Source organism: Ailuropoda melanoleuca, chromosome 1 (assembly GCF_002007445.2).
Source record: "Ailuropoda melanoleuca isolate Jingjing chromosome 1, ASM200744v2, whole genome shotgun sequence".
In the NCBI taxonomy this organism is placed as follows: Eukaryota; Metazoa; Chordata; class Mammalia; order Carnivora; family Ursidae; genus Ailuropoda; species Ailuropoda melanoleuca.
Window position 1 is genome coordinate 176,600,144 of NC_048218.1, and position 15,845 is coordinate 176,615,988.

Below are 15,845 nucleotides of genomic sequence, written 5' to 3' on the forward strand. Positions count from 1 at the left end.
AAAAACTTATTGAAGTATAATTGACATACAATGTTATATTAGTTTCAGGTGTATAACACAGTGATTCAATAATTCCATATATTACTTAGTGCTCACTATAGTAAATGTAGTCACCATTATCACAATATTATTTATATTAGCTTTGCTGTATTTTCATCTCTGAGACTTATTTTATAACTGGAAGTTTGTACCTCTTAATCCCTTTCATCTCTTTCGCCCATCATCCCACCCAGCTCCCCTGTGCCAACCACCAGTTCTATATTTAAGAGTTATTAATTTTGTTTAGATTCCACATTTAAGTGAAATCATACGATATTTGTCTTTGGCTCACTTATTAAAGGCACATATTTTTAAAAAATGATCTGGCTAAATAAAGCCGGTCTATTCAATCTTACAGGCATGTTTATTTATTTATTTTGCTATACAGACATCATAACAGAATTTTAAAAACAGAATTACAAAAAAATAGCACCCTCTTAAAAACAAAAAAAGCCCCTGCACGTTATTACAAAAATCAGGATAGTTCCTAGAAGCAAGAATGAGAAGTTCAGTTTTGTACACAGCCTTTCTGTACTATGAGTTACTAGGAAACTGCATGACATAGATATATAAAGATATTTCATAAGCAAGGAATTTTATATTCTAGAGTGGGGAAATAAATTTTAACATGTAAATTGTAACAGAATGTTGTACCATGAAAAAATGTTAACTTTTCATTTTGTTGAATCAAACCATTTTCCTTTAAGACTATTTATTAACTTGCTATCTCCTCATCTTTCCTATTTCTTAAAGGGAATGGAAATTTCCATTTCTGAAAGTGGCCCAGAAATATTTAAATATGGCCCTACTTATCAAATTATGCCAAGGGTACAGACTAGTCTTTCTTTAAATATTCATACGTATATAATACCAGTGGCTATTACTGACTTCTGTATTACCAAAGAATTTTACAAACCTACTAAGATTTTTATTGTGAAATTAAAATATATCATCATTTTACCATCAGAAAAAAAGCATTGCATTAATGGAGTTCACTGCTAAATTATAAACTATTTAATGATAAACTTCAATTGCAAATCAGTCTGTACATGACTCAAGTAGGAAGCCTTATTAAATAATTTAAAATTCCAATTAAAATGTTAACTGATAGTGGTGTTATTTAATACTCTCATGTCAGTTATACAACACTGATAGTAATATTTATAATAGGATTAAATATGCAGATATTCAGAGGGTTACTGATAAATCATATCCAACAGATCATCTGTTATTTTTATAATCTTAGAAAATTGATAATTTTATGTTGACATTAATGTTTAAAAGTCAAACTTAACAGAAAACACTGAATATTTGTATTAGGTTATTTTGAGTAAGCAAGCTTAAACAGTTTTAAATATGCTATCAAGATAACACACACAAATAAAACTGAGCAGTTCCGCAACACAAAAAATTAGCAATCTTAACAGATGGTAAATATGTCCGGGGGGAGAAAAAATAAATTTAGGATATTTTGTCCACTTGCCACTTTCAGAAAGCTTCAATTTTCCTGGCATGCAAACATTTACAGCTTTAACCTAAAAGTCATTTGTGACTTTGGTGTACTCCTTATTTTTTAAACAACTCCCTGTAATAAGTATGATCAACTTACCTAATCAAAACTATTAAGTGTAGGTACTTTTCTTCCCCCATTTCTCCAGATCACCCTAAGCTCACTATCAAACTATAGGACATGATATAAATTTCAAAGCAGACAGAATCCGAACATACTAGCAGACCAATAAACAACTCTTAAGTAATATCCTTTGTAGAAAAGTAGTTACTAGCTATTCTTTGTTCAGCTGGGCTTTCAAGTCATGGTCAAAACATTCAACAACACTTTCATATCATAAAATATCTCAGATAATAGGAACAAAATCTCTATGCAATGTACAGATATCAATGTTGGAATTTCATTTTTAAAAATCTGGCATTTACTTTAGTTAAGAGATAAAATTATTGTTTAGAAGTATTTTTGTATGAGTCATCTTAAGTAAACCAGTCTATGAAACAGTATACATGGAAGTCTAAAGAAAATGAAGTCCAACTAAGAGAATATATAAAATGTATATTACAAAGCAATATATAAATGAAGGTATTATGCTCATGTAACAAACCCATATTTAAGAAACAATGGGCAACCTCCAAAAATTTGCTCAGTAGAGGAAATTTTAAGAACGTTAAGAAAGCTGCCTCACTTAAAGTCAAGAGCTTTCTTTATACAGAGGCAACAGGGTCTAGTGTAAAGGACTTAAGCTTTGGAGTTAGACTTTGGTTCAATCCTAGCTCAGCCATTTATCATCTGTGAGTACATGAGCAAATTAATTAACCTTTTGAGTCATGATCTATAAAAGGGGACACTATCTTGTGAGCTTGTAGTATAGATAAGAAATATGTGAATATGGCTGGCACAATAAATGGTAGCTGTAATTTGCAGTGAAGCATTTTTAAATTGAAATGAAGTCATTATGAGCAAGACAACAAAGAGCTAAATGACTATTACTGTATAGGAGATACTGATGTAGAGTAAAAGCTCTAGTAAATGTATTAGAAATCTCTTTTCTTCTTTTGAGTAATCTCAAAATACAGATAGCAAAAACAGACATTTTTTAGGTGACAATCCTGATAAAGGTGAAACAACGGTGGTATGGGAATCATACTCAGGAAGTCTATTGAATTTTACTTTCCCGTGGGCAGAATAAAGAGGTTACATTAAATAATCTCTATGCTCATTTCCAACTCTAAAAATGCATGGAACTAAGGAAAGTGGTTAAGAGCTGTGAAGGCAGATTGCCTGGATTCATACCAGCTCTGCAGCCTTGAGCAAGTTTCCTAATCTCTCACTCAAGTTTCTTATCTATGAAATGGGAATAATAATGGTACCTATCTCAGAGTGCCGTGAGGATTAAGTAAACAAAGACAGTACACAGAATGGTGTAGACATGTAGACAACAGTTAATGAATGGTAAATCTTATTAAATGGAAAAAATTCTCTAAGGTCATTAAAATTTTTAAAAGCTGGAAAATCATCTGGGGAAAAAGAAAAACAAAATTAGGACCATTGCTGGTCTTTTAGGGAAAAAAAAGTATTCCTGTTTCATAGTGTTCTGGCAGAAATGAGAAAATATCAAATTAAAAGAATGCCTTCAAGCTAAAAAGAATTAGTGTCCCCCCTCTCTCATCTAGACTAAAATAGCTCAAAACTTTAGAAAGAGAAATGAAACAAAACAAAAAATTATCAAACGTGTGCACTTTTAGTTTTGGCAGCAGATTTGAAAACTCCCTGCTCCCCATGCCAAGTGAAGTAATATGGCTGATCCTGCCATCTTGCTAGAAATGAAACTGCTGCATCTGTGGATTTCGTCCCTTCATTGGATATGAGGCTGATATTGTTCCATCTGTCAAACCCAGATTGCCATTGCTTTCCCTATAGAGAAATCAACTGTGATTATGGTTTTTCTGGTTTGGGTCAAAAGGCTTCTACAGAAAGTTACATCATACTCCCACGGAATCTGCAAATAACAATGGCTGGCAAGGAAAGGCACATAAAATCTCGTGTGAATGATATCAGAGAATCTCTAAACCTAAGAGTGAGCCATGGGGCATACTTCCTTGGGTATCTGGATGCTTTCCTCCCCTTTTATCCTTATATGAATTATCAATTATTACAATTTCTGAAAAGCCTATAGCTGAGCAATAATACTAGTACCAAATGCTGTGTTACTAAGTCTAATTGACTTATTTAAAAAAAAATAGGATAAAAGAGGAAAGCAAATAGTACATTCAATAAACACAATACAAATTGCAGGGAACAACAGCTATAACGTTCCATTTTAAAGTCAGAATGAGATTATGAATAGAACACAACAGAAGTTAATGGTAAATTCCAGATTTTTAATGTAAATGACTTAGAATGATACTACTGACTCATTCTGAGAATGTTAATAAACTCAATAAAACTAAGGAAAAGTGAAGAACAAAGCTATCCATGTGGGATTAGCCAAGATTCTATTCAAATTGAGTCAAAGATTTCTTAGATAGGACATCAAAAGATTCATAAAAGAAAAAAAATTGATAAAGTGGATGTGGCAAAATTTAGAACTTCTGCTTTTCAGAAAACACGGTAAGAGAGAAGATAAAGCCACACACTGGGAGAAAATGTTTCCAAGTCCTATATCTGATAAAGGATTTATACCTAGAATATATAAAGAATTCTCAGAACTGACTATAAAGAAAACACACAATCCACATTTTTAAAAATTGCCAAGAGATCTGAACAGGTACTTCACCAGAGAAGACTTACTGTAGCAAGTAAGCACAAGAAAAGATACTTATCATCAGTAGTTACTGGGGTAGTAGAAAATAAAACCACAACGAATTCCCACCAGACACCTATTGGAGTAGTTAAAAAACAAAAACAAATAGACAATACCAAGCACTGGTTANTACTTATCATCAGTAGTTACTGGGGTAGTAGAAAATAAAACCACAACGAATTCCCACCAGACACCTATTGGAATAGTTAAAAAACAAAAACAAATAGACAATACCAAGCACTGGTTATTATGTGGAGCAGATGGAACTCCTATACACTGCTGGTCGGAATGCAAAATGGTACAATCACTTTGAAAACAGTCTGGTAGTTTCTTAAAAGTTAAAAATGATTCATGTTTATCACATGACCCAGCAATCCCACACCAAGTAAAATAAAAATTTACCTTAAAAAGACCCTGTCTATGAAAGTTTCTAGCTACTTTTATAATTACCAAAACTAATTTCAACATCCCTCAATTGAGGAATGAATAAACTGTGAGATACCCATATAATGGAATACTGCTCTGCAATACAAAGGAATAAACATATACACAATACAGATGAATCTATATCAATTATGCTAAGTGAAAGAAGCCAGATTCCAACAGCTATATAATGTACGATTTCATGTGTATGGCATTCTGCAAAAGAAAAGTGTCTAGGGACAGAAAACAACAGATCAGTGCTTGTCAACTACTGGGGGTTGACTACAAAGGAGCAGGAGGGAACTTGGGGGATAATGGAACTACTCTATATTTTGACTGTAGTAGTGGTAGTCACACAACTATATGTATTTGTCAAAACTGCAAAATTATACACAAAAAAAGGTGAATATTACTATAGGCAATTTTTTCCTTAATAAAAAATTTACATATTATTAAGCTAAGTAAAACTAACAAAACCCAAAACTAACATGCAAATAAGCTTAAAATAAGAAAAAGTGACCAAGCCCATTTTTGGAAATTAAGGTCCAAGCTACAATTGTGCTCCATGCAACAGATTAATCTCATGCTTTGTTTGGTCTTACTCCTCTTGTAGTAAAAATAACAGTACATTGGACTTCTTAAAAATATACTTTAAAAAATAAACCTACTATAAAATGCTTTGTTCATTCCAAATGCCTGCTAGGTCATTAACTCAATGAAATCCATCATCCTNGAACCTAAAGAAGTAGAGCTTTATCATGTATTTTTTTAACTTTTTTTTTTTTTTTTTTTTTTTTTACATTTTTAGACTATCCACCACATCAGAACACTGTTCAATTCTTTCATCAACTTATTTCAAGTTCTCTTTATATTATAGTTCTCAACAAGATCTTAGAGAAAAATTGCTGTGCTAAGGGTAAGACTATCACCTTAGTCCAGGTCCTTATCTTTGCTCCTAGCAACACTTGATTTCAGGCTATCTCTACTTTCACTGATCCTATCTTTGGCTGACTGATCTGCTCAAAAGGTTTAGTTCTTTTTTTTTTTTTTCCTGCCACACTGAGTCTGTTCCCACCCAACCAGTGGAGCTATTTTTCCAGTGGAAATCCATTAAAGGAGATTTTAATGAGACAACAGAAAATAACAGTTTGCACTTGAATATTACTCTCACAGAAATGTGAAGAAATAGGTTTAGAATATATTGTTAAAAAGCTAATCAGTATCTGTCATTTAGGAATAATAAACATTGTTCAATTTCAAAAAAACAAAATCTAATTTAAAGAATGTGAGACAGGGCTTAGAATTTACTTGTATTAACAGTAATGTTATGCCAAATATACTCCTGGCCTTACAAAACTCTTAATTTTTTGCCTTTCACTACATAATTTTCTGATGNAAACAAAATCTAATTTAAAGAATGTGAGACAGGGCTTAGAATTTACTTGTATTAACAGTAATGTTATGCCAATCATACTCCTGGCCTTACAAAACTCTTAATTTTTTGCCTTTCACTACATAATTTTCTGATGCTTTCATCAGCCAAAAAGATTGGAACTTTATATAAATCCAGTGGAGTGTTTCCTAAATTATGTTTCACAGAGAGGTTAACAGGTGTGGTGGGAGGAGGTGGTTAATGAGGAGTATAGGCAAGGATTTCATGCTAAGTTTGTAAATGTTTCCCTTTCTTTGACACTTTTTCTGAGTATAGTCATTTAACATCTCACCCAACACAGGGCAGAGCACAGTTTGAGAAATCTTTAAACAGAAGGTTAAATCAGAATTAAGTTGAAAAAATTTAACTGCATCAAAGACACAATGCCCACACCATAGGCAGCAGTTACCAAATAGCAACTAACTGGGGAATGCAGACACAACTCAGGTAGATGCATGTTAGTTTTAAATAGCTAAATTAATACCTTGTTACTCAATGGGTATACTTTTGACCAGGAGTTTCTGCATCACCTTTAACTGTTCAAGCTGTCTCCCAAAATCAGTTTCAATCTTCAGAAATTTAACAACATCCCCACATGATTTCAATGCATGTTAAAGGTTGAAAAGCACTGGCCTACAACAGGAGTTGGCAAACTTTCTGTAAAGAGCCAGAGAGTTAATATTTTAGGTTTTGTGAGCCATGAGGTCTCTGTCGTAGCTACTCAACTAGGCCTTTATGATAAAAAGGTCTCTATTAAGAAGGTGTAGTAATTAAAGATGTATATATATACTTGGAACAGAACCCCAAAATACCTGAAACAAGAAAATAACAAAACTTAAAGGACAAACCCACAATTTAGCAATTTATAATGAAGATTTTTAATATCCCTCTCTCAGTCCTAATGGAAATAAACAGAAAATCAGCAAGGATATAGATCTAGGAAGAAAACCCACCAGCTTGACCTAGCTGGTATTTGTAGAACCCTCTACCCAATAACAGCAGAATGCTCATTTTTTTCCAGTGAACATGGTATACTCTCCAGAATAAAACACATGCCAGGCCACAAAACGTGTCTTAAAAAAAGACTAAAATCAAACAAACTATGTTCTCCAATCACATGTAATTAAATTAGAAATCAGTAACAAGGAAATGTGGGAAATCCCTCAAATATCACATTATCAGACAACCAATTTTTAAATAACCCAAAGGTCAAAGAAGAAATTTCAAAGGTAATTAGAAAGTATCTTGTGAGACAGCACAGTACTAGTATAAGGTCAGACATATAGATCAATGGAACAAAAAAGAGAGCTCAGAAATAAAGCCTTATATTTATATTTCATTGACTTTGGACAAAAGTTATGAAAGCAATTCAACAGGGGAAAGGATAGTCTTTTCCTGGAACAGTTAGAAAGCCATATTTTAAAAACATTAGATCCTTACATCATACCATAGACAAAATTTTTTTCAAAATAGATCATACACCTAAATGTAAAAGTTGAAACAATAAAACGACCAGAAGAAAACTATAGAAGAAAATCTTTGTGACCTAGGGTTAAACAAAGTCTTCTTCGATATGAAACTAAAAACACAGTACATAAAGAATAAGTTGATAAATCAGTCTTCACGAAATTAAAAACCTGTACTCTTCAAAATGTGTTATTAAGAAAAAAAAGATAATTCACAGACTGGGAGAAAACATTTCCAAATCATCTGATAAAGGGCTTGTATCCACAATATAAAAAGAACACTTAAAATTCAATCATAAAAAGAGAAGTAACTCTAACAACGGGCAAAAGATTTGAATATTTTAAAAACAAAGATAAGTGAATGACTAATACACACATTAAATGATGCTCAACACCATTAGTCATTAGAGGCATACAAATTAAAGCCACAATGAGATAGCACTCCACGCCTAAACTGAGAGGCATTCTGAGGTAGATCAACTTTAAAAAAAGAGTAGAATGGAAGGACAGAATCTGGAAATTGATTCTCTTAAAATTATTCTTGCTGACCTATTCTTTGGAAAGCTTTTGTGTACCTCCAATGGTGCACATACCATATTTGAAGACCACTGGTATACGAAAACAAGAAAGATATGGTGACTTAGACAATAACTGGTTAATAGGATTTGATGATCTGAAAAGGTGTTCAAGCATGAGGCTGACTGGGGGCGGGGGCGGGGAGTAGTAGTTAGGGCCGGAAAAGGAGCTAGGAGGAAAAAGGTGAGGGAAAGAAGCAGAACTCTTTTAACAGTTTCTGACATCAACTTTCACCATCATCATGATTCTGGTAGTCCCCAGCACTAGCAAGTAAAGTGAGGAAGATAGCCTCAGGCAACACCCACAATGTTTTTATCATTAAGTTGACTCCCACACAGGCTCCCTGCCCTAGCCTACACTGACAAAAAGGCACCATGCCCAGGCAAGTCTCTATATCTCCCTTCAAACTCTCACATCTAGAAATCACTCCATAGCAAGTAACTGCACCAACGCACAGGTGACCTTCCCTTTTACCCTACATCTTAATCTGATGTACTCAATTTACAACATTTCTCACACTGTAATAATTGTTTACATGCCTGCCTCTTCCCTAGCCCATTAGAGATTGTGACTTAAGACAGACATTTCTTTTTCATCTTGCAATCTCCAGCAGCCAGTACAATATCTGATATATCCTGCAGTCAATAAATGTTCAAAGAATGTTAATAGTAAAATATGAACTCCAACCATGCAATTTAAGTATCTTTGTCTACAAAAGAACTTTTAAATTTTTTTAACATACATGGGCAACAAACGTATTGTAAAACCCAATTTTTCTTTCTTAGGAGAGCCACTGATCTATAATTGAGAACCTGATATGTTATGTATCTACTCACCCTTTACATAAATGGGAAGTGTCTATATAAAAGAAAAGTGTTGTAGTGAAAACACCAGTGGACTGAGATAGAAACTAAGTAACCCGCTTAGGGCTAGTACCAGAGACCCTGAATGCATCTTCTCAGGCATTCAGTTTCCTCCTGTGTGAAACGAAAGGATTAATGTGCAATCTCTAAGCACCCATCAAATGTTAATATTTAAGGATCTTTAAGTGTTTAACTAATGAACAATTAGAAGGCAGGAGGCCTGTAACTTGCTGAGTATTCCTAACATTTTGGTACCTCTTTGCTAGAGATCAAACTAAATTATACTGTCAATATTCATTCAATACTTCCATGAACAAAAATAAGCACCAAAAAACAATCTCCTTTTGAAATCAGGAATGTGACTTTTTGATTCTAATAATTTAACTCTTGAAGCAAGCATTAAATCACACATCATAGGCATTGACATAATAAACAAACTATACGCTTACCTGCCAGGAAACTGCTCCTAAAATCGCTGTTGCAAGAAGACTAAAAAAAACTAATTGCTCTGAAATTAAGCAAAAGTGACGCATCCCTTTGGATGCCATGATTCTATCAAGGCTATTGTTATCTACCCTGTGGGTGAAATATACTTTATGGCAGTCATTTAATTTGGTCTGGAATCCCCAAAGAGTTAAGAGAAAAATGATATGGCAAATCATCCAGAAAATTCCAAAAATGGAAAAGCCTGGTATCACAAAATACCAGAGGTGAGTGTCTCTAAGTTTAAATGCTGAAAGAATAAAAAAGGTAAGCTCAATCATTCCTGTGAAAACGACTGAAAGTCTTCTGCATATTCTTCCACGGTACAAAAAGGGTTTCCACCTTTCAGTCACTGAAAGTCCACTAAAATAAATGTCAAGGAAAGGGTCAGTTATCAGGCAGATAAAAAAACATGCAAAAGCAACTGGATTTTTGGGAGTTTCCAATGAGGAGAAAAACAGCAAGACTGCAAAAATAACTAAGTTTGGAATAGCTAAGAACGACTTCATTCTCAGGTCAATAATCAGCATGGCCAAAGCTACAACAAGTAAAATGACACTCAGAGACTTCTCTACCAACATAGTTGTGCTGGCAATAGCAAATCCAACAAGTTCGAGAAATTCAACTGTGGTTAGTAAAGTGGGTCGATGATGGACATACCCAGAAATTCTCTCCACCAAAGCACATAATATCCTTAATACTATGGAAGTTAGAAGCAAATATTTGGTTGATTCTTCTTTCACATCATTTTTAAAGGATGAATTGTCAAGAAAACACAGGAGGCCAAGCAAGAATCCAAACCAAAGATTGGAGAGACTTAAACTTGCTGTTTCCATTGAAAAATAATAATAGAGTATGCTGGCAATTCCAAGAATGAAAAGACCAAGAATAAAAATTACCAAAATTAAGGAATTTGCTGTTTTTTCCCATCTTACATAAAGACCTAAGCATATAGCAACCAGTAAATTGATTCTGGCTAAATAGCCAAGATAACGCACTGAAGAATGCATATTCACTTCTCTGTTGACTTCTTCCAGTCTCGTCATTGCTAAATACAGACAATGACTAAAGCAGTAACGCAGTGATTTACACATGTAATCTGGCAATCTGGGCTTTCTCCCCGTGGTACAAAAATTAACTGCTTGTTTTTCATCCAGCAAATCCAACGTATCTGTAACTCCTACTTCAGCATTTCCTCTGGTGGACTTTTTGTTTATAGTGATCTAAAAAGGAGAAAAAATATGGCAGTGTTAATTTTATATAATTTATCTTTTGTATCTCTCTTCTTTGTACGAAATAATAAATAAGTGAGAATTAAGTTTCTTCTGAAACTCAGTTTTAAATTTAACTTGCATGTATCGTAATGGTAACCGTTTCTGGTTTAAAAAACTCAGTTTACCCCAATAAAAATGACAGCACTTTCTACTTAACATATGCTAAGAAGTACGACTAAATCACCATCAGTGAAACTGTTTTTCCAAAGACTACGCCGTTCTTACTTCAATGGTTGGTTTTTCAACTACAATGCACAAATGTGCGATATTCAACCTAGCTTAGGTTGTAGAAGATGGATTTGGCACAATCAAAAATTACTCAGCAGCTAAACCAAATGATGGACTTCATCATCACATCTAATGTGAAAAGCACTAGTATCCACTAATAGCAACCGTTCCTACCTGCCTAAAATCCTCTCCATCTTTTTACAAGGCAGATCTGACAGGCTATAAAATCTTAGTCTTTACATTGTTTAACTAATAAACTTACCAGAAGTAAAGTTTAACTATATTAAAGTTAGTCCCTAAAGTTAACCCATAATTTTCTCTGTACTTTTATCTGTACTAATTACTTGCTTTATCAAACCTTTCTAGACCTAAATACTATCTGTATAGCAAGCCAATTCCTGAACTTTCTAGTCAAACTTGTAAAGTTAGAATGCTAGCCAATATTTACCGTACATTAAACTTTCACTTTTAAAATGTTAACAATTATTCATTAAAGAGCCCAGATAATTATTTTAGTCTTTGAGTGCCTCCACAAATTGCACTTAAAATGTGACAGTGGTCAAAAAATACGTTAACTATCTACCAGATAATCAAAGTTTCTGGTATACTGTTTCAGAACTGATCCATTCAACAGCTCATGGTCACATTAAATACCCATGGAGAACTCAACCAGACAAAAATTCAAAAAATGACTCGTTTGTGATCAGCTTGTTGATACTTTCTTAATAGTAGGACACATGAGGGGCGCCTGGGTGGCTCAGTCGGTTAAGCATCTGCCTTCAGCTCAGGTCATGATCCCAGGGTCCTGGTATCAAGTCCTGCACTGGGCTCCTTGCTCAGAGGGGAGGCTGCTTCTCCCGCTGCCTCCTGCTCCCCCTGCTTGTGCACGCATGCTCTCTCTGACAAATTAAATCTTTAAAAAAAAAAAAATAGGACAGTAAAAGACCTGACAAAAACATGATAACCTGGAATTAACCCTAAATTACCCGTCTGGCTGGAGGAGAATTTTACTGAGTGAGAATCTTACAGTCTCTGGGACGTTCAAGTACTGTTACTAAATCTACTTCTTACTAATTCTACTTCAACATGTATATTTTTTTTAAATTTTTTTTAAGATTTTATTTATTTATTCGACAGAGATAGAGACAGCCAGCGAGAGAGGGAACACAAGCAGGGGGAGTGGGAGAGGAAGAAGCAGGCTCATAGCGGAGGAGCCTGATGTGGGGCTCGATCGCATAACACCGGGATCACGCCCTGAGCCGAAGGCAGATGCTTAACCGCTGTGCCACCCAGGCGCCCCAACATGTATATTTTTTATAGATAAACCTATATAAGTATTCTGATTTTCCTCAATGACATCTTCATCCAGTCATTTCTTAAGATACGATACACTGCTAAAGAAAATGTCTTCCTTTGGTATATTTTGGCTTTACCTTTTCTGCTCCTATGTAAGACATTGATGAAAATCTAGAGTGCTTTGCATTTTTTTAAAAAAAAAAATCACTCCTGTAATATAATCGTTCAACAAATACGTTGGAATATAGATCCTCAAACGGTTGATGGTAGAGTCTGGGTGGGCTTAGACAACTGAATGCTGATGGAGGAAAAAACACACACTAGGCACAATGGTTGCCACTCAATTCATGAGACATCCTTCTGTTTCTTTGGTCAACACTCTCACATTCGTTGTGACTATCCAACCTCTCATCCTCCAATCTCTGACACCCACTTCCCACTCACTGCACTCTCACTAGATGACTGCTTCCAACAGAGTTGTCAGAAGAGAGCTTACTTGAGTTTCCACCACCACAAACCCACCTCTACCGACATCTGATACAGGGAAAGAAGTGTGTCCCTTCCCTATCTAAGGCTAAATCTTTCAGCCATACTGGATATCTCTTCCCCTCTACCTCTTCCAGAAGTTCACAATCTCCTTGCTCTTCAAACTCCCACTCTTCTCTCATCCATTAGCACTTAAACATTTGCAAAGTTCTTTTTAAAAATACCAAAAAAACCCAGAAACAAAAACAGTCTTCTCACATCCCCATCTTCTTGCCCAAGTTCAATCTTCTGTCCTTTTTTGATAGCTATTATTTAATTGCTCCACTTCTCACACCACTCAACAATGGTTCCCACCATACAACAAACTGCTCTGCCAAATTCTAAAATGATCTATAAGCTCCTAAAACCAACGGGAACTTTTCACTTATTATCCTGCACTTTCTTCAAACAACCTTTGACATTGTTGACTTCTCTCAGTTTCTGAAACCTGCCCTTCCTTTAGCTTTCAGACCAACCTCCAGATTTTCTTCCTAACTCACTGACATCTCTTCTTGGTCTTGTTGAAGACTCTTGATTCTCAGTCCATCCTTCATATGTGCAATCCCAGGTCCAGGCTTTTCTCTCACTGTACACTTTCTATAAGCAATCTCATCTATTTCCATGTCTTCAATTATTCTCTCTCCCCAATTAGATACATATATTAATCTACCTGATAGAAATAAAAGCACCAGCTCTCTTAGAGGTAAAACCCTAGAAAAAAGGCAAACAAGGGTGCCTGGGTGGTTCAGTTGGTTAAGTGGCTGCTTCAGCTCAGGTCATGATGCTGGGGTCCTGGGATCGAGCCCCACATCTGGCTCCTTGATCAGCAGGGAGCCTGCTTCTCCCTCTCCCTCTACTCCCACTGTGCTTGTTCGCTAATAATTTTTTTTAAAAGAGGAAAGAAGGTAAACATGTAAATTATACCCATAACATCCTTATCACAGAATATATGCAACCACACTGTCAAAATCAACGTGCAGAATATTTTTAAATGGCTAATATACAAGTCTTTCCACATTCTGAACTTCTTCAAAGGACAAATGGCTGAATCAGAGAGTAAAACAACAAAGCATCACATCTTTTCAACTGTTCTGCCATTTTTGATTGAATGAGAAATTACTTGTGAAACAGATAAAAATGGAGCACAGAAGAGTCTGTTTTATAAAACCCCACATACTACTCTAACCCTCCTCTCCTTCACCACCTATATTTAGTCCTCACCAAGTTCTGTCCACTTTTCTTCCTACACACTTCTCAAATGTTTCTATTTTCCATCCCCAAATCAAAAATCCCAATTTTTGCCACTATCATCTCATGCTTGAATGTCTCCCTGTATGTACCTGTGTTCTCTCCAAGAAGTGTCTCTTTTAAAATAAATTTGTTAGTTCACTCTCTTATGTAAAAACCCTCCAATGGCTTCCCATCATCTTAAGCAAAAAAGTCTAAATTCCTTAACATGCCTTATAAGGTTCTCCATATTGGATGTGAATAACTTTCCTGCCGCATCTCTTTTCCTCTTGAACTTTGTATTCCATACTGACCTTTCAATTCTGAAGTGCATCACTGCTATTCCCTCTCCAGGTACACTTCTTCCCTGCTCCTAGACCCATCCCAGTCCTCACACCTGGCTCACTCCTACTCTTCAGGTCTCACATAAATCATTTTCTTAGTGAGATTACCCCTGACTCATTTATGTGATCCCTGCACTTCTTCTTTAATAGCAAAATGTTGATTGTCATTTCTTTAAGCTCTGCATTCCCTACTGGATCGATCACAAGGTCTCTGAAAGTTTGTCGTTAATACTCTGTACCCATGTCTTAGAAAAAAAATTGGCACCAAGCAGGTATTCAACAAATACCTGTGAAAGAAATAGAGACTAATACAGAAATAATTATATTTAATAATAATGCCAGTTATTTGACACTTATTAATACATGAGAATAAAATTGTATAATATCCTACAGCTCATAAGTAGTAGAACTCAGGGAGAGTCCATGAATGTTTCTCTTTTGGCCTTACTTCAGCCTTCACTTAATTCATCCAAATTCCTCCAAACCAGTTGGTTCTCTTCGTTGTCCTACTTCTAGGGCATTAATGGCTCACTAGAGCCACTACATACACACACTGTATCACTTGCATCAGCTTTGTACTGAGAAACTATTTCTGTCCCATCTAGGAGAAGCGTAAAAAGCTGAAAGAACCAATCTGAGCACCCAAGGTCGGGGAATTCCCGTGCTTTGGTTCTATGAATTCATGTTAACTCTTTGGCCCATTACATACAAGGAAAATGGCAACTTAAATATTCGATCTCTCAGTACTGGGGCACCAACAGCAATTCTTCCAGAGTCTGCCAGTTCTCTACCACCCCTCTACTTTGGGAGAAGGCAACCACAACTCGGGGCCCAACTGTCTGGGGAACCGCGGGGTATACGGAGCACCCCACCTTCCATCCTTCAACCCCCACCGTCAACTACTCTCAGGGCAGGTATCGCAATCTCGGCCCCGGGAGACCGGCTGTGCGGAACTAGGGGCTCGAACTACGCAGAGCCCTGGGCGGTGTCTGTGTTCTGGTTTTGCCACCCCGCTGATCACCCCGACCCCCCTACCTGACTCGGCCGCCGCCTCCAACGCTCTCTCAACCCCCGGAGTCGGCTCTGGGGCCAACACAGTAAAGGGAGGGCCCTTGGGGCTGAGCCTGCAACTCGGAGCTGGGAGGTGGCACGCCGGGGTGGGGGTGGGGGGGTCGAGGGCCCGAGGCCACACGTACTAACACAGGCCCGTCTCGTTGGAAACTTTCTCCGTTACCGGCCCGACCGCGGCCGCCATGTTCCTGCCGCCGAATCCGCGACGGTACGGAACGCCGCCGGGGTCAAATCGCGCGGCGCACTTCCTCCCTGAGGCCCGGCCCCCTCCCCGCCCAAACTCCC

The 15,845-nt window shown here is 36.3% G+C and overlaps 1 protein-coding gene and 1 long non-coding RNA gene across 4 annotated transcripts in view; one reads left to right on the plus strand and one right to left on the minus strand.

The window, feature by feature from the left end:
• LOC109488974 overlaps nt 1-15,845 on the plus strand; it is a 72,828-nt gene that overhangs the window by 46,417 nt on the left and 10,566 nt on the right. The gene's annotated exons all lie outside the window — the stretch shown is intronic.
• The window catches only part of TMEM168 (transmembrane protein 168), a 30,185-nt gene that overhangs the window by 13,876 nt on the left and 464 nt on the right, over nt 1-15,845 (minus strand). Inside the window, exons 1-2 of one of the 3 annotated variants that reach the window (XM_019795032.2) lie at nt 15,686-15,746; nt 9,562-10,818 (exon numbers count right to left, since the gene is read on the minus strand). In XM_019795032.2, coding sequence (XP_019650591.1) covers nt 9,562-10,689 — 1,128 coding nt within the window. In that variant the 5' untranslated portion in view covers nt 10,690-10,818; nt 15,686-15,746. The other 2 variants (XM_002915043.4, XM_034670778.1) reach the window with 2 other exon arrangements.